The sequence below is a fragment of the Ursus arctos genome, unplaced genomic scaffold (genome assembly GCF_023065955.2).
Source record: "Ursus arctos isolate Adak ecotype North America unplaced genomic scaffold, UrsArc2.0 scaffold_9, whole genome shotgun sequence".
Classification (NCBI taxonomy): Eukaryota; Metazoa; Chordata; class Mammalia; order Carnivora; family Ursidae; genus Ursus; species Ursus arctos.
Genome location: NW_026623111.1, coordinates 56,314,063 through 56,334,130, shown reverse-complemented (window position 1 = coordinate 56,334,130; position 20,068 = coordinate 56,314,063). Strand labels below are relative to the sequence as shown.

Sequence of the window (20,068 nt, the reverse complement as noted above, 5' to 3'; positions counted from 1 at the left end):
GCCAGACAGATTTATTTACAATACCCTAAAACAAGACCATTATAACTTTCTTACTTGGGATAATGAATAAACAACTGCACTTTTAAACAAAATGAAACCTGACAATTTCTTAAACGTTTGCTCTGTCACAAAAAAAAAAAAAAAAAAAAAAAGTCACAGCCTGACATTCTGGGAATAGTCACAATTCTTAGGAGGTTTTTCTTGTAGGACTTCTGGTGGCAAGTGGTTAATTGTGGATGTTATTCTAGCTCTCCAATCCTAAGAAAGCTACTCACTTCTCTAAACCTAAGCTTCCTTTTGTTAGATAATGATGTTTACACCTCAAATTTGTTCTAAGGATCAAAAGAAATAACGAGCATAACATATTTGTCATAGTTGTCTTTTTTCTCTCTCTCCTTCTGTGCCTCCTTTTCTCCTCCTGCCCCTTCTACCCCATCTTCTTTCACCTCCTATTCTTCTCTTTTATTTATCTTATCACCCATACCCCTGTCTTCTTTTATCCCCCCCCAAGCTCACATCCTTAGTCTTATAATAATTACTGGCCCAAGGAATGAATACAAAACAGCAAGTCCAGCTGTGTTAGCCCCAAGACTATCAGACTTTTGAAATATCTCAATTCTGAACATGGTATTCTGCATGCAAAGCAGATTCCCATTTTTAACTTTGGTTTTAATGAGTCTTAGCCAGATTAAAGTATTGGTTCAGATATCTGTACAAATAGAATACCTTTGTTTGGAAGCATTCGACTGCATTTTCAGCTTTGCAGCAAGGTGGAATTATTTTGCCATAGTGGGCAGCCAAAGAAAGAATCGTGGGTGCGTACAGAAAGGGGTGCCTTCTTGCTATCTCGTAGATGTACCTGTGAAATGAAAAGAGGCTGTAAGATTCGCAAACATATAAAAACAAGACTGCTACTAGAACTGGACTCTGGAATTTGCTTAAAGAATCAGGAAACAGTCATATTGTTTTCCACGTGCTGAGAAAAGTTTTACTTACTACAGATCCCCAGGGCGAGAAACAATCTGACCACCAATACCATGTTTTATCATGAGAACCAAACAGGCAGAAATGCTGAATATGATTCTTATCAAGGTGTCCTTTTCAATAAGCACATTCAGACATGTTTGGGGGGGTCAGTAAATCCAGACCTCCCCTAAGTCAGACAGAAAGGTGGAGTCCTTTTTTCCTCATTAGTACAGAATGCACTCATCCTCCTTGACAGTGTCCATAGCAGAGATGGTCTAAGGGCAGGCTCTGTATTTCTCTGGTTCAGGGGTACAAGACAGCAGCGTGCAAGACAGATGTGATGGAGAGCTAGATATTGTATTCCCCTAGAGAGAAGCTGAGTTCAAGGCCCTGCTTGGGAATATACTAGCACTGTGCCCTCAGCCCTCAGTGTGAATTATCTTAATCTTCTAAATTTCAGTTTCCTCATCTGCAAAATGGGAAGAAGAAGAACGAAGGGAAAGAGGACAGGAGACTTCAAAGGGAGGTCACAAGCATTAATCCGATCAGACGTGCCAAGAACACAGGGTCCTACAACATCTTAAGTGCGTGGTAAGTGCTAGTGATGCTTATGTACCTTAAGCCTTCCTGGAGCTCTAAAATTTATTTCGACAATTTGGTGAGCATGAAACACCAAATATTTGGCTCCAGAAGGAATCGCTTTGTGTGGTACTAAAATATTCTTGGGCGAGCTAAAATGGAGAGATTCAAGGGGGTTGGGGGGAAGGTCTATCTCAAGAGACTAAGGGAACACGTGGTGGGTCTGGTGTGTGGTCTGTGCCACGTCTATCAAGCATGCTGTGGAAACACAATTCCCTTAAAATAGCTCACCTAATTTCCCAGGGCAGGACCTCGGCAGGTGCAACATGACTGCCACTTCTCCATGTTTTAGAGAAGCTCCTAAAATTGCAGAAATACTAGATTCTGCTTGATACTGCTCTCCTTCAGGAGTTTTAATGTACGTTTAAATTGGATCTTTACCTGTTCATGAACATATCCCTGTTTTCCTCATATGCTCTACAACTGGTGACAGGTTCTGGAACTTGGAAGGGTGGGATGGTTGCTGGAGCAGCCTTTTTGTGTCCTAGTAAACAGTTGTGTCTTTCCTCTTCACTTTGGCTGCAGCAATCAGAAAGTCCATACTTTTCGAAAATTTCCTTCTCCTGGCAAATTTCTTCCAGAAAAGCAGATAGCTATAAGAAAGATTTGGGGTTTTTGTTGTTGTTGTTGTTTGTTTTTTTAGATTTATGTATTTGAGAGAGAGAGTGAACCAAAGAGAGAGAGCACGATTGGGGGAAGGACCCAAGGGAGAGGGAGAAGCAGACTCCCCACTGAACAGGGAGCCTGATGTAGGGCTCGATCCTGGGACTCTGGGATCATGACCTGACCCCAAGCCAGATGCTTAGCTGACTGAGCCACCCAGGTGCCCAAAGGTTTGTTTTTAATGAAAGACGACTTAGTTTACTTTGAAATTCTGTAAAACACATGAGAAGTTTTCTAATATCCAAAATCAGAACTACAGATAAAAAGCAATTCCCTAAACAAATCCCAATATATTTAATTTCAGCCTGATGAGACCTTTCTTTCAAGCCTTTTGGGAAATGGAATTTTAGTTTCCAACGTTGAGAAATACATAAGACTATTAGACAAAATTACTTTATCCTAAAAGGTAGAAGACCAAGCAATATATTATTTCCCCCAAAAAATATTTGAAATATTTTATTTTTCCCTTTTATATTATCAGCAGTTTGGCTCCATGATGTCTATAAGCTTTTTTAAAAAAAAATATGTAAACCACTTTTTTGGTTTGTTGCCTTAATTTTACCAAAATCAAATAATGATACCAATAGTCTAAAAAAAATGCCTCTGAGAAATACATGTCTCATTCTTCTCAGGAAATTTTTATTTAGCTTTTATAACTGCTAAAATTTAGGGAGCCCTAGAATTCTAAGTAAGATTTCCAATTTCTAATCCACATAAAAATCATACCTTTAAGTTTACAATGATAACTCATCAACCTATAACATTACCATGAACCTCTCGCTGGACATAAATTTGCAAGATGGAATGTATTTTTGCTTCATTTATACATGTTTCTAGATTAGCAAGACAAGCGAAAAATAAAGATGCAAAAAAGGGAGTTTTATTAAATCATCAATTTCAGAGTTGGAAAGTATTTTATGTCTTTAAAAGGACATCTCCTCTGCAATATTCGAGATATATCGACTTTTGGCCATTCATCAATCCCACCATGACGATTCCCACCAAAGAAGATTCTCTGGGCCTTTTGCTCCATAATTGGATAGCTCTAATCATTACAAAGTTCCTCGGGTTTTTTTTTCCATTGAGATAAAATAAACAATAATAACTATGATTTATTGATCTTCTACATTAAGATATACTAAAAGAAACTATTCGTTGTTTAACTGAAGTTCAAATTTAAGTTAGCTTCATGTTTTGTTATTGCTCGTTTGCTAATTCTCGCAAGCCTCCCTACATGCTATACTCCTCACATTCACTATAGTGTAGAGGGTAATGAAGCCACTGGGGGGCACTTTGGGAGCCTGATGGCCTAGTTTAAATCCTTATTCTGGGCTCCCTTAAAAAACTTACTTAACCTCTCTGTGCCTCAGCTTCCTCAACTGGAAGAATAGCATTTCTCTTTTAGGATTATTGTAAAGATTTAATAAATTGATATTTGCGGGCAAAGCGGATATTCTACGAGTGGGCCCAGCTGGGGTCTCTTGGCTCGCTGGACTTCCAACGGATTCATCAGTGCTATGCTCTAGGTCATAAAATATTTTTATTATGAACGGGTATGTAACACTCCCTAGAATAATGCCTGTCACATTGTGTGATTAATAAAAAGTAACTTCTATTACTATTATTATATCTATTTTTATGACAACCCTGGAATGGAAGCTATTATTATTCCTTGTTTTATATGGATAAGGCAACTAAATCTCAGAGAGGTTAAGTAACATGTTCATGGTCACCCAGATACTCAAATTTCAGAACCTTAGCTCTTAGTCACCAGGCTTATATTGCCTCTTTACAACAGGCACCCACTCTCTTCTGCCCTCTTCAACAATTCAGAGTTAATCTGATTTTCATGCAACAGCTCTTCAAATATTTAAATGTATTTCTCATGCCACAACCATGTCTGCTCTTCTGCCTGCTTAACTTTGGTCAATAATCACAGTGGGATTTTATTATTATTATTATTATTATTATTATTATTATTTTTAATTATTATTTACTCACCTGGTTTTCTAAACACCCTGCAGGCTGCTCACTGCCAGTGGATTTCTCAATTACAGTCAGTATATCTTTCACCATTTTGCTTACTTCTTTGTAAGTGGCTTCTTGAACAAACTGAGCAAAAAATATGGTAGCTCTGAAACAAAAATACGTATGAATGCTTAAGGAACAGACATGTCAAGCTGTTTTTTCTCAAGTGCAGTTTTTGTTTGTTTTGGTTTTCTGTTGTGTTTAGGGGGTAACTTTTGCTAAAAATTTATGTTAAATTAGGTTTTAGCCAACCAGAAAGGTCAATCTTCTTGCCCCCTTCCCCCCAAAATATACATATCTCTATTAAAAAGTCAAAGTGGATTTCCCATAAGAGTGGTTCCTGCTTTTGTGGTCACCTACCCAGTGCAGTGCACCCATAACTGAGGGCATCTGTATTCTATAGTTCCTTTTAAATTTAAGCGAAGAATTGGTCATTAGACCTCTGCCTGTTTCTACTCCCAGTGTGATCAAGATCTGATCCAAGACAAAGTTCATGGATTGACCCAAAAATTGTCTTAACAGGTTTCTGGGTGCAAGTAGTAGCAATAACATACTACTTTAAATTCCTTATTAGAAACTTCAGGAGTGTGGGATGGTCAGCACTCAAAAGAAAAACACACTCTCTACAAATAACAGAAATTAGAATATTTCACCTCCTATTATCTGCTACTAGGATTTGCATAGTATTCAGAACAGATAATATTGTAATATCCTATTGGTATGGATGTGGGAAATTCCTACATTTAGGTGGTGGTTACCACTGATCTGATACAAATCATGAGTTTCTAAAACCTGATTTGGTTTTTCCCATGGAATTTCAGGGAATCTAGAGGTTAATACCTAAGACATGGGCCAACAGTTCAACCTCTTCCATATCAATTTGATATTCAAAATAAGGAACGTCTTCAATTTGCTTTTGTATTTTTCAGAACGCATAGGGCTATCTGGCTTCATTTAATTACCTCACTAAAATTATCATTACTTCATATTTGAAGTACATTTATATGAGAAAAACTTACAGGTCAGCTAAATTCATCTCTGCAGAACATTGGGAAGAATCCAAGATGGAAGCTGAAAAGCAGAATAAACTCCATGAGAAACGGCGTTTTCAACCACAACCAGGAAAATGATTGTTGTCACACAGAAATGTTTGTGTTGGAGCTAGAACTATGCGATTTTAGAACAATTTAGAACTGTACAATTTTGTTTTTAAGCTAGAACTATTCAATTTTAGAACCATACAACTGAGAAAACATTAGGGAGCATCTATCCAAACACCTTAATTTTGTACTTGAGAAACAAGGAGACTAAGGAATAGCTAAGTTAACGAGAATAATTTATGGTAGAGCTAGCACTAAAATCCAACTGTTTGCTTTCCTCCTATACTGTGGTGTTCTAATTGGCTTGGAAATCAATGGATTAAAAATACTATTTCAGTCCTCCTTTGAACATGATTACACCACAGTTCGCTTGCCTATTTATATACCAGTCACACCGTTTCTTCTTTAGTCAAATAATGGTCCATTTTTCTGAAGTAAAGAATAAAGACGTTACTTATTTTACCAGTCTGAGGGGGTTTTATATGTGAAGGAACTAGGATTATAGCCTCATATATAGAGATAGATAGACATATAATATAGATATATATATTTCAAAGTTAATATGTATACCAATTAAATAAATAATGTACAAAACATTAATTCAATGTGGACTATGTAATCCATTCATAGATAATGTCAAGCACCGCCTTGATTTTGTAAACCTCTTGTAAAGTCCTAAGTTTATCATTCATTTAAAGATATTCACCATTAAATATTTTTCCTCCGTGTGGAACAGTAAGTATAAATAAATCAGGACAAATGAATAAATGCAAATTTAAGAACTTTGATATAGAGAAAGACAAAAAAGAAAACACCAAAATCTTACCTATTCCATATGCATTTCTATGCATTGTTCTGGATTCAGAAAAATTTAGTAGGAAAATTAAAGAAATTGATACCACCCACTTCATGGTTGCTATTTTGTTGTTGGCAATGATGGGGGGAGAATATTGAAAATCATGCTGTAATTCTTTTATACCCTTCTCAAGCAATGCCTGTTAATTAGTAATCTTTTGTTAGTGTATGGGGATATCCGTTACTTTATTTCCTTAGGTTGCAAATGGGACAACTTGTCGATAATTAACAGCACAGGGATTACTTGCATTTTATGTTCAAGGACACAGGGGAAAAACCTGCAAATTCATCCCATTTTGCAAATATAACAAATACTCTTCTCAATGCGTGCTTGAAGAAATATTTCTTCCTGAATTGCACAATAATTAATTCCTTTCAAATTAAAACGTTAATGGAGCCATAAAGACTCCAGACTTCCTATGAAATTCAACTAAATGCATTCATTCATTTAAAAAATATTAATTGAATGTCTATCATATGCCAGGCACTGGACACCATATTTGACTAACTCAGAATTCATTGAAGAATACATTGCTTGATTATTATGCTGTTTAGCTCAAAAATCCTTTCACCTGATTTTATGTCAATAAGGTTCATTTATAAGTATTTCGTATACTGTGTATGACTTAACAGAAAACTTTGAGCACACACTCCAATGAACCAAGCCCTATAATAATTTTATTTGTTACAAAATAATTTTGCATGTATGTCAAACTGAAGTGGATCAGTTGCACTGTTCATTCAGCAGCTCAAGATGATTATGTTAATACTAAGGAGCACTTACAAAAGCCACCTGATTCTAGGAGCTGTTCCCCTCTTATCTGCCCTGTCTGTCGGGGCTCTCCATCTTAGCTGCACGTTGAAATCACTGGAGGAACTTTTATTTAATTTAATTTATTTTATTTTTTATTTTATTTTATTAAATAATTTTTTATTATGCTTTGTTAGTCACCATACAGTACATCATTAGTTTTTGATATAGTGTTCCATGGTTCATTGTTTGCGTATAACACCCAGTGCTCCATGCAATACGTGCCCTCCTTAACACCCATCACCAGCCTATCCCAATCTCCCACCCCCCTCCCCTCTGAAGCCCTCAGTTTGTTTCCCAGAGTCCATAGTCTCTCATCGTTCATTCCCCCTTCTGTTTACCCCCCTTCATTCTTCCCTTCCTTCTCCTACCGATCTTCCTGCTATTTCTTATGTTCCATAAATGAGTGAAACCATATGATAATTGTCTTTCTCTGCTTGACTTATTTCACTTAGCATAATCTCCTTCAGTCTCGTCCATGTTGCTGCAAATGTTGTGTAATCATTCTTTTTGATGGCTGAGTAATATTCCATTGTATATATGGACCACATCTTCTTCTTCTTTTTTTTTTTTTTTTTTTAGATTTTATTTATTTATTTGACAGAGAGAGAGAGAAACAGCCAGCGAGAGAGGGAACACAGGTAGGGGGAGTGGGAGAGGAAGAAGCAGGCTCCCAGCAGAGGAGCCTGATGTGGGGCTTGATCCCAGAACGCCAGGATCACGCCCTGAGCGGAAGGCAGACGCTTAACAACTGAGCCACCCAGGCACCCCTGGACCACATCTTCTTAATCCAGTCATCTGTTGAAGGGCATCTCAGCTCCTTCCACAATTTAGCTATTGTGGACATTGCTGCTATGAACATTGGGGTGCATGTGGCCCTTCTCTTCACTACGTCTGGAGGAACTTTTAAAATCCCCATTGCCTGCACTGCACCCCGTACCAATTAAATCAGAACCTTTGGAGGTGAGACCTATGCATTAGTATTTTCTAAAACTTCACAGATTATTCATTCTTCCAAAGTGAAATTAAAAAAATAATAATGAACTACAGGCAAAAATAAATAATATGATGCATTCAATGAGTACAGTAATATGCAGCCATCAAAGTAATTTTGTGGAAGAATATTTAATGATATGGAAATAGGCTCATATATGACACTTAGTAAAAAATAGGGAAAAAGATATCAAATAATCCCATTTTTTTTTAAATTCTCCTATCCTTCCCCCTGCTCCAGAAAAAAAAAGTATAGAAGACAGGACTAGTGGATCACAAAGTTTCAACACTGGTTTTCTCTAAATGGTAGAATTACAAGTGAATTTCTCTTCCTCACTCTTTCTCTCTTTCAAAACTCGGTCAATGAGAAGTTGATTATATAATTTAAAAATAAAGTTTAAAAAATTGAATGTATTTTTAAGAAATAATTATATTGCATAAGGCAGAGAAAGACAAATACCATATGATTTTACTCATATGTGGGATTTAAGAAACAAAACAAACAAGCAAAGGGAAAAGAAGAGAGAAAGAGGCAAACCAAGAAACTGACTCTTACCTACAGAGAACAGACTGATGGTCACCTGAGGAGAGGTGGGTGGGGGGTTGGGTGAAATAGGTGATGGGGATTAAGGAGCGCCCTTGGTGTGATGAGCACTGGGTGATGTATGAAAGTGTTGAATCTCTATATTGTAGACCTGAAACTAATATTATGCTGTTATGTTAATTACCTGGAATTTAAATTTAAAAAAACTTAAAAAAAGTAAATTTTACTGCAACTCAGGGTTTCAAACATTTAGGCAAAGGTTTATCAATGCCTTTTTACATAAACTTTTAGCACTTCCAGGAGATACAAAGATTTAGTATAGCATGGATAAGTTTTTCATTGCTCGTCAAGTAAAATTCCCGTTTGTTTGATAGTTTTTGTTTATTTTCTGCTACATGTGCCCACCCTAGGTTTTCGTCTCCTAAGGAACACGCTGATAGGCACAAACCTTGTTCCTTCCTCCATAGTGAGAGGCATGGCTGACCTTGTCAGCCCACTTGAGTATGCGTGGGTCACCACTCTCCTACTATTCTGAAAAGGGCTCTTTACTCAAGTATATGAAAGCAACAGCATTAATTATGAAGAACTGAACCCATTTTATGGAACAAACTATGAGCAGTGTTACTAGGCAGGGGCGACATATTGCAAAGCCTTTCACAGTGCCTGGTCCGTAGTTCACCCTTAGTACCATTTACTGAGCGAATGCTGAATGTATTTACTCAAAGACAGGACTTGAAGGTAAAGGAAGAGGGTGCATTTGGCAAATCTCAGATTCTATAAACTCTGATATCTTTGTGACTTGACAGACCATATTTTAAGCTTTATGCTAATGTATATATATAAACTGTAAGTCTGGACAGTCTAATCTCATTCTTTCATCAAAAGATTAGAGGGGTCATATGCAAAATGCTTAGCAAGTAGGAGGCATTTACTAAAGCGTGATTACTTCAATATAATAAACAGACACGTAGCTACAAATCATACGTGCTGGTCAAGCTGAGGCGTATTCTGTCAGCCACCCACTCATCAGGATGCTGACTAGACTAAACCAGGCCTTACAAACCTACTGTCAGTCCGGGTCCTATTTGAATCTTTTCTCTGATAAGGCACTGGTTTTGTGCCGTCCTTTGATCTAGTTCCTTCCATATTCTCCCTGACAGAGCAGGTCTCTGCTATTTCCCGCCCTGGAATCAGAAAGGCAATACGTATCACTGATAGACAAGCGAGCTCAGGCACCAGGTTCGAAGTTTACCCTACCCCTTCAAGTGGGTCATCTCATTCTTCCGAGCTTTACTTTCATCATCCATAAAATGAGGGTAGTGATAGTACCTCCTTCATGACTGAACGAGGATTAAATAAATTAATGAATGTAAATGGCTCAGAATAGGGTCTTGCACAGAGTAGCACTTACTAAATGGAAGTTTTATGTATTCATTCAAAAAGTTGAAGTCTGCGTACCAGACACTGTTCTTTGATGGGAATAATCAGCAAAACCTCTCACTGGGGAGTAAAGAGCAAGGACTCCTTCCGTTAGCCTCTTCCTTAGGAGATGAAAGCTAGGCTAGCCACGCGTAGCAGAAAATGAACAGAAACCACCAAATGAATGGGAATTTTACTTGACAAGTAACAGGAGCCATCCCTGCTCTCACTGAGCTACATCTAATAGGAGAGACAGACAGTTAATATCAGCAATCATGACATGATGTGATGGATACAGTGATAAGTGGAGTGAGAAGAACACCTGACATTTTTCAGGGGGGTTAGGGAAGGCTTCGTGGAATAAGTAACCTCTCAGTGGAGACCAGCAGAAAAAAGTGGAGGTGGGGCAAATAAAGAGAGGGAAGAATGTCCCAGACAAATGTAGAGAGCAGTGCAAAGGCCCAGAGGTAGGAGCATGCCATATTTAAGGAACTGGAAGAAATGTAATTTCAATGAAACACGAACTTTAAAGATGGGGAAACTTACTTTGTAAAGGGAATTTCTGGCACAGTTTGCAGGGCCACATCTCAAAGACCTTTTAAATCAAGTTTACACCACATCCTAAGAGAATGTCAGGCTAAAGAGGGAACTGATAAAAATCACATTTGTGTTTTGAAACCATCTCTGTTGTTATAAAAGGGAACAGGATTATGAAGAAGACCACTTAAGAAGTTTTTGCAATAAAGTGGTCCGGGAAGCAGCCTGGATGAGAGTAGTGCTAATGGAAAATGACAGTTGTGGGTAGAGCCAAGTGATATGAGTGAGACAAAACCACAGGGACTTACTTACTGAACACATGTTCAGTTTGGGATATATTGAGCTTAAGACAGAGTGGCCAGTTTACTCAAAAAGTCAGGGTTTTAGCCTGTTGACTTAGTGTAATTATTAAGCAGAACACCTTGGATTTGCATGTAGAAGTATCTTGAAGACCTGCAAGTGGAGAAGTTGATGGGCAGTCGAATAGTGCTCCTTGTCCTTTGGGACAAGGTCAAGGCTGGAGATGGAGATTCAGGAATCATCAACTTGTAGTGGGTCATTGCAGCCATGTGATTGGAGGACAAAGAGAGCTCATAGTGAAAAGAGGTACCCTGAGGAACACCAGATTTTAAGAGACAACAAAAAAGAAGAGCTTTGAACCGCAGTTTGCCTACTAACTGCAAACAACCCTTGATCTATATGTGTCATTGCTCAAAGCATAGCCCTAAGTACACAGTTCAGGTCAAACACTTTTCCATTGCTGATTCTGTTTACTTTTTCATAAATCTATGAAAATGCTCCAAAGCAACCTAGCACGGTAAACTGGATTTTGGTATCAGACAGATTCTAATCTTGGCTGTGCCAGGTATTAGTCGTATTAACGTTAGGCAGATAATTTCTGATTCTTAATTTTCTTACCTCTATAATGAAATGATAATATTTCCCCTGAATTTTTTAATATACAGATGAAATAATGTGTTTAAAGTATCTGACACCTAAAGACACTTTTTCAGTAACAGTGATTATTATCATGATTACCATTGTTATCAGTGTTACGTATTAGATGTACTCTTCTTCCAAGCCGTTAAGCTGTACACGTGGCTACTAGAAAAATGCCTTCCCCTCAGACAATACCAGATGACTTACTCTTCTGGGATCTATTGTGATCTTTGTTGGTTTGAGTGGCTGGTTGTTTGAAAGTATGGTTTTCATCTTTTGTCTTTTATGTCACTTCCCCCTCCTCATCGATGCTTGTAAAAACTTTTTCCATCCTTTAAGGTCTGTATCAAATAATTTTCCACGAACGTATATCTGGTTATTCCCTAACTAGAAAAGAACCCTCTCGGGGTGCCTGAGTAGTCAGTTAAGTGTCTGCCTTCAGCTCAGGTCATGATCCCAGGACCCTGGGATGAGCCCGTGCTCAGCAGGGTGTCTGCTTCTCCCTCTGCCCCTCCCTCCACCCGTAGCTTTTGCTCTCTCTCACTCTGTCTCTGTCTGAAATAAATAAATAAGATCTTTAAAAAACCCACAAAAACCCTCTCACCTTTGACAATTTATAATCCCGTTTAGATTGTTTTCACATGGGACTTCTTTGACCTTATGTCATGTTTGTAAGCTTATGGGATTCTTCCTAGACAGTTGACTTCTTGGATTCAAGGACTCCTCTCTACACACTGTCTGGCACAAAGCAGAACCTTCGTAAGTAGGAAATGCATGGCACTGAATTAGATTGTTGCAGTCAGGATTTATGCACTAACTGCCCTCACTCATTCATTTGATTCAAATACCCCTCTCATGGTGACATTTATATTTTCTCTGATGTTTAAGGTCTAGAGGCCCTGGGACAGATCTGAGAAGAGAACAATACCTAGGGTCTTGGGAGGAAGCTGATGAGTCTGGTTGCAAGTCCTGTAACTTAAAACAAACTGTGCAGAGGCAGACATAATCCACATGCCAATAGATGATGAATGTCTTCAAAGACCTCCAACCCGATTGGGTCCTCCTGTCCCTTCAGATTTAATTACATTTAGCCCCATGCTGATCCCACCTATAGAGAGCAACCAGAATTACCACCATCATCCTCCCCAGTTTTCTAGGAATCCAAGAGTAGGGGAGGACTGCTTGCATTTACCCTTGACACCTCTGGTTCTTATTCCCTGGTGCTGCTCAATTCTCTTTCCCTGTGCTTTATCTTCTTTCCTATATGTGCTGTCTCTTCCCTGTCCTGAACCCCATGTTGCAGATCCCCCATTCGCTTTTTCAAAGGGCCTCCAACACAAGTTTATATCAAAGAACTTGAAATCAAACATAAAAAGGACTTTTCAGCTCTATCAACACAACCTGACTTCTTGTGGAGCCCTGACCAACCTCCCCTTTTTCTTGTGCTCTCTCCCCCACTCCTTTCTTATCTTTTCTCATCTAGCTCTGCCTCCTACTTGCGTTCTTATTACTGTTTTCAGGCAGAGCATATCATCTCTCCCTTTGTTTAATTTGAGCCTGTCTAAATCATGCTTTGGAAGGAGGAGGCCCCCTTTCATATTTGCTTTCCCCCCCCCACCCCCACACCCCAAGAAGCTATCAAAGTATTTTCCTTCATTCCTTCATCAAAGGGATTTTGCCTCTGGTTTTCAGGGAGAAAACATGTTTTTCTTCCCTTCTAGACCAAGAACAAAGTAAGAGGAATCAGTCAGAAAATGCTGGCAATCTGCCTGCCCAACTTGAAAGGATCACAGTGTCACAGGGTCAGCAAGGTGAAGTAAGACATCAGTATGAGTCAAGCAGAGATAGGGCAAAGTCAGTTAAAGGTCAACTGGAAATACATTTCACAAAAACCTCTGTTCCATGAACAGCATTTCTCCTTATATGGGTCTGTTGCTCCTGCTAGGCTAGTCATGGGTCCTTGAAACAGCTGAACTGGCCACATACTCAAACAGATGATAAACTACTTGAGGGAAACAATCGTACTTTGAGACCAGCTCCAAAAAGCCCTTGAACAATAACTTGTACAGAAAAAGCACTTTCTACATGCTTTGTTGCAATGGCATACGCTTTCTCTGATGAGGAAATACTAGGACCCCTCTCTTCCTAGCTGCTGCAGCCATGGCACGTTGTGAGAATTAGCAAAGGGAGTCTTTGGCCTTATGTCATCATCAGTGTAATTGCTGGATACTCCCTTTCCTTAGCAAGGTTGAGAAATGGCTCATTGTCATAGGAAATGTAGAAGAATCCCCTCCATGATCCAGAAATTTCGTGTAACTGTTATGGACTGAATGTTTGTGCCCTCTCAAAATTCATATGTTGAAGCCCTATACCCCAGTGTGATGGTATTTAGAGACGGGGCCTTTGGAGGTAATTAGGTTTAGACAAGGTCATGAGGGTAGGACATTCATCACGGGATGAGTGTACTTAAAAGAATAGACACAAGAGAGCTTGCTCTCTCTCTCTCTCCTGCCATGTGAGGACATTGCAAAAAGGCAGCCATCCACAAGCCAGAAAGTGAGTGCTCACCGGAAACTGAATTTTGGACTTTCCAGAACTACAGGAAAGTAAATTTTGGTTTAAGCCACCCAGGCTGTGGTATTTTGTGTGGCAGCCTGAGCAGACTAACACACCCACACAACCACCCACCCACCCCCACACACACACCTGTAAATATACATTCTTCTCATAGAAAATACATGAAATAATAAAACTAGAATTATTATCTATTGTTCTTAAGAAAATCGCACTGCTTCCCAGAACATAGACTTTGTATTTCTAAACAAGTCCTCTTTATTTCTGTTTATTTTAGGGCAATGCTGCTTACTCTTGACATTTCTAAAAAAGAATAAGAACATATGTGTTTCCAGTATTATGTGGGAGATAAGAAGTTTGTGAGTGAATTGCATCTTGGCCCTGAAATTTCTGTCATGAGAAAGGTAATAAAATGGGCCAGAGCATACCTGCATTTCCCTCCTCCATACCTCACAGTCATCCTTGCATTGAGTCAGTTTTGTCTCAAGCAATGAATCTGTGGTCCACCCCATCACTAAATTAGAGAGGCCAGCTCTCTTATCCGAGACTGTTCGGAATATAGAAAAGCCAATCTTTCAACTGAAAGAACGCAGTGGGGGCGCCTGGGTGGTGCAGTCCTTAAGCGTCTGCCTTCGGCTCAGGGCATGATCCCAGCGTTCTGGGATCGAGCCCCACATCAGGCTCCTCCGCTATGAGCCTGCTTCTTCCTCTCCCACTCCCACTGCTTGTGTTCCCTCTCTCGCTGGCTGTCTCTCTCTGTCAAATAAATAAATAAAATCTTAGAAAGAAAGAAGAAAGAAAGAAAGAAAGAAAGAAAGAAAGAAAGAAAGCAAGCAGTGGATCCAATATCTGGATATTTTTGGTGGCGATCTACATTTTTTTCCTTATCACAATTAAAAAAAAAAAATCAAGGGATTGTCTTTCCAGTAATGAAGAGGCATCTTCACTTTGGCGCACATTCTGCTTGATAGCCACTGGAGCTAACCCTGCACGCTGCTCCCTCATGGCCTCTATCTAACCTTGTACCCAAGTGCCAAGCATGGGCTAGCCACATCTGAAGCTTCAGAGTGGTCTTCTGCCTTGTTGATGTCTCCTTCCATCACTGGAAGTGCTCGTGATACTCGGCTGTGTGGCTCCTCACATCACCAAACCAATTACTTTGCTGGAGGTGGGTGAGAGCCTTCCCCCACCCAAACAGGAGGGACTTCCTCTCTCTGCCGCTTACTACACCCCCGGTGATACTGCTCCTTCGTTTTCGGTCACACTGTCTTTAACGCAATTCCTCCCTCGAGATTCTTAAGACCAGCTCTTTAAGGAACCAGCCCTTAGGGTGCAGGTATCAACTGACTAAGTGGATAAAGGGAGAAATATGCACTAGACAGAACTCAGTAAGATCTGAGTGAAGACAAACAGTAAATATGGAAAAAGGATCTTTCATTTGCATGTGTTACTTTTCATATGTTGTCCTGGTAACTGCTAATAGTCTAGTGCTAAAGAAATGACATGAGGTTCACATGAATTAAGTGGACAAAATGCATCTATCTATATGTCAACCATCATATGCAACATTTTATAAACAATAAAATGTTATTAGTCAGAAAAAAAGAGTCTACCTTTCCCAAAAGACATATCTCAAAATGCAGAAGTACTTTCTTTGGTGTCGTACAAGTATTCACGTACTTATTGGTCAGTTACTCACCTGAGAGATAATTTGGACAATTTTAGATCAATTAAGCTGATGCAAAAGCGACACCATCATATGGAACATAACTAGGTTAATCAGCTTTAAACATTCAGTTCTTGAGGTATTGTAATTTGGGGCAATCTTCATTATTTCACATTTTTAAATAAAATATATCATCATTAATATCTTAAAGCACAAACTTGCATGATTCAAATTTGCATAAAATTCATTTTACTATATTTACTGTTTTGGAAGCTCAAGAAATTATCTTAAGCCAAGATTCTGTGATCTGTGGTTTAGAATATTTATAGACCTTAGCATAAATCAATTTATTCCTCTAATTTGTATTGAATACGCATTATGTACCAGGTTATGTTAAGTGCCAAGAGAGACACATGAACTTCCAATTTGTGTCCCTTCTGGTGGGAAACACTATCTAGTTGAAGAGAGATATATAAATTAACTGATACCATTAAATGGGCTTGCTCTCAAGAGTCAGCACCATGTGTGTTCAAATTCCAGGTCTAGGACTCAGATTTTGTATGTTTAAAGTGGATATAAAATCTACTATCATTATAATAAAGTCCGAATGCTATAATAATTCAAGTTCAAAAAGTGAAGGGGCATCAAGGAAGGAAGTGAATAACTTCATGCAGGGATGTTTCCTCAAAGAAGATGACCTTTCAGTTAAATTAAGCAGACAAAGAAGAAAGAGAAAGACATCCCAGGTAGAAGGAAAAAGCATCCATAAAAAAGCCTGGTGTGTTAAGGAATAGTATGAAGTTCAAACTGCTTAGAATCTTAAAGAGAAGGTGAAAAAAAGAGATGAGAAGGATAATCATGTTATAAGGTGACTGAAGAGGAGCAAAGAGAGTCATCAGGCGAGAAGCAAGGGTGGAAACTGTGTGATTCCATGTGTAATGTCCACATAGCCCACACATCCTTTATAAAATAGTGCCCATCACACGGTCAACCACCCCTTCTGAAACCAAAACCCTAAAATGTTAACAATAGTAATAAAAATAACTGGGCCTGTGATGTTCGACTCCAGGTGGCACTCTTCACATCTTAGTCCATACTAACGATGTCCTCTGGATTTATACAACACCAGCCTGTTGTGATGTATATTAATTTATTGCTTAAGATGTACATTAATGAACACAGAGAGAAGTGATATTTATATGCTTGTTTAGTGTCCAGTCAGTGCACATGAAGATTCTTCCTAATGTCCAGACAGGATATCTTCCTGTTTGGGTCCAGATACCATCTCTTTGTCAGTACTATCTTCTTCATTCAAATTCATCTCATTTCTGGCTAATTTTCTATCTGCCATCTCAAGAAAAAGGGAGCAATGCTGTTATTATTCATGATGTGATGGCTCCTTGGAGCCTATTTGTATTGAAACAAATAAATCTCCCTTCTTGCCTCTATAGTTCTCAATTATCATCTATTTAATATAGTATTCACAGTGATGCATCATTCATCATGTCACCATGAATCCTGGCTTCCAATGATTCTTTTGAATGCTACCATTGTGCTTCTTTGATGATAACCACAAAAGCAAGTCTCTGGTCATCTTAAATTTATCATTATGACTTTCTCAGCATAAACGTAGATCAGCACATCTTCCACCCATATTTCCTATTGGACTCTTTGATCATAATCACTGCATCTCTAGAATGTGATCTCTTTCAATGTTAACCACACTTCTGCTTTCCACACACAGCACCAACAGGGATGATAGGTGAAACAAGAAGAGTGATTCCATTCCTGCAAGGGATGTGTGGCAGGATTTAAGCTATTTGGCAGGGGAGCATGATATAACCAGATTGACAGGGGCAAGAGAGGACATCAACTGGAAGGGCCCAGTGGCATTGCAGAGCAATTGTCTCCAAAGCCCTTGGAACAGATAGACATATCCACCCCTGAAGACTACCTGACACTTGTTGTGGAATTTGTGGAGGGATTGGAGTGACCACCCTCGGTGCCAGTGGAAAGGAGTACATAAAGGACACCTGTCACCATCTACCACCTTTGCATATGGTAGACAGAGGCTATCCTATTGGAACACATACAGGAAAAAGCTGCTGGATGGGCCCACGCATGCAACTCAAGCCAAAAGTCAGTCAACCTCCCAGACCCTAAATTCATCTTGTGTCCAATGTAAGTGAATGAGTCACCCAAAACTCACCAGTCACATCCTCACAGAAGAGGGTAAGAAAAAAATGGAGCTAAGTAACTGAAAAATATGGTTTTGACTGGAAATTATAAGGTGTATAGACATTGTACTCTAGTTGGTAAATTTGTTTCACATGGAGGTATGGGTCAATAATTTTGAAACTTTTTAGTATGTATCCTGGGGTTGAACAAATAAGTACATGTATGGTAGGTAATGGGAGCCAAATTTCTCACTATCAAAAAGGGAAGTAATAAATATGTAAGAAAGGAAGGCTTGAATGAACTTTGTGGTCCTGGGAGTAGTCAGAGACATCAGTATGAATTCATATGTACATAGATAGGTAGGTAGATAGATAGAACAGAATAATTACAGGTATGTGTGTACACGGGTTAGTACACAAACCCACATTGCTTAGCTCTCTTCCCTAAAAGAGTCTAGAAGCAGTGAGACCTCATTAACAAGTGCAACCAGCACTCAGATTATTGTTTAAATACCATTATCTATTCAATAGAACCAAAGCTCCTTGAAGAAATGGCTGTTTCCAGGTCTGGGGAAGGGAAAATAACAAGATGAGCCTGGAGCATCTCAAAGTGCCAGAAAGTAAAGAAGTGCTCAAAAAACAAAGTATGGGGGGCAGGTCAGAGGGATACAGAAGCCAGACTGAAAGAATTCACAAAGGCCAAAGCTGAAATAATTAGGCCAACAAAATACATAATGTAGCATTGAATTATAACCCAAAGTACAAAGTGAATATACATGAATTAATACTAATATAAAGTGAAGAATAAATGGAGTGAAGTGACAAATCTTTCCTACAGAAGAATTCTAAATGATATATGTCAATACCCCCCTTCCAGGAGCTTCATCCTCTCCCTCCCTCAGGTTGAGTGAAGGCTAGATTTAGCAATGGGCTTCAAAAAATAGAGTATGGAAGGGGAAAAATAGTAACTTTGGAGTGGAAAAACCTGGCAAATACTACCTTAACCAAGTGCTCAATCCTAACATCCCAGACAATAAATCATGTGAATATCATGTGCTCCCTCATAAGAAAGGAAGAGAAGAGCATTTCTCACACACACACACGCACACACACACCAGTGTGTCTGCACCATTCTGGTGGCCCAAATTTTTGCACTGTACAGCACAAGCACACTGTAACAGCCATCCAGCCAGAATAATGTGCTTGCCAGGCTAGTCTGTCAGCTGTAGAGCAGGCCTTGGGCTCCTGGACCACTCAGACTCAAATGTCTGAGCTCCCCAGGGGAATCTGACCCCTCGGGAAGCAGGGAAGCTGAACTCTGGGAGTTCCACGTTTTGGAACTTTCTCCAAAAGTTTTGAGTCCCCCTTCACTGGCCGAGTGACAATGCCATCCAGACAGGGCACCCAGACCCGCTCCTGTGAGTCCAGTTCTGTGAAAGCATCTTACCCCAAATTTTCTAGATCTGTCTCCAGTGTCTTTGACCAGCCAGTGCCAACCATCTCCACTTCTCCCCTTCTGGGCTCTCTTCCCACTTTGTGATGATTGCATCCAATGTGGAAAAGTATTTGATATAGTCATTGGTGAGGCCAAAGTAGGTGGTGGGTGGGAATGGTAGGGTTAGGGGCTGGGCAGCTGTGGGATGCAACATTCCAGAAATGGAAGGAGGCTTTTTTAACTTGGTACCAAAATCTTTTGCAAACATCATACTTAAAATGAAACTTTAAAGCATCATCATTAGTGAAAAAATAAGCAGGTTGTGGATGGCAGGTACATATGAAACCTATTTTATAAAAATTTTTAAAGTACATGAATTAATAAGGCTATAAATGACTTTAGGTATGTAAATTCATAGATAGTTGTCTGATATCCGTGCTTACCGTTGGAAACAGGGACAAAAGGCGCAGTTCTGAGTGTAACATTTCAGTTCTTACAAGTACATTTTACCTTTCAATGCTTGCACTCCCTCAGTCCTAGATATCTTGCTCACTCTCCATTGTACCTTTGTCCAGATCTCCTCACCCCCCTCCAGCAATGCTTCTCCAAACTGGTTAAACGTCTTACGCTGTTCATGTACGGCCATCCTAAACTGCCTTACATTTTCTTAAGGCTCAGGGTTTTTTTTTTTTTCCCAGTTCAATTAACCATCCTTAAAATCC

General features: G+C 39.2%; 1 protein-coding gene across 1 annotated transcript in view; it reads right to left on the bottom strand.

Moving 5' to 3' along the window:
- AFP (alpha fetoprotein) overlaps positions 1-19,992 on the bottom strand; it is a 33,242-nt gene extending 13,250 nt beyond the window's left edge. Inside the window, exons 1-7 of the mRNA XM_057309563.1 lie at positions 19,912-19,992; positions 10,977-11,166; positions 9,667-9,783; positions 5,316-5,367; positions 4,270-4,402; positions 1,987-2,198; positions 727-859 (exon numbers count right to left, since the gene is read on the bottom strand). Of these exons, the coding sequence (XP_057165546.1) occupies positions 727-859; positions 1,987-2,198; positions 4,270-4,402; positions 5,316-5,367; positions 9,667-9,783; positions 10,977-11,166; positions 19,912-19,992 (918 nt within the window). The remainder of the gene's footprint in view (positions 1-726; positions 860-1,986; positions 2,199-4,269; positions 4,403-5,315; positions 5,368-9,666; positions 9,784-10,976; positions 11,167-19,911) is intronic.
- Positions 19,993-20,068: the final 76 nt, after the last annotated feature.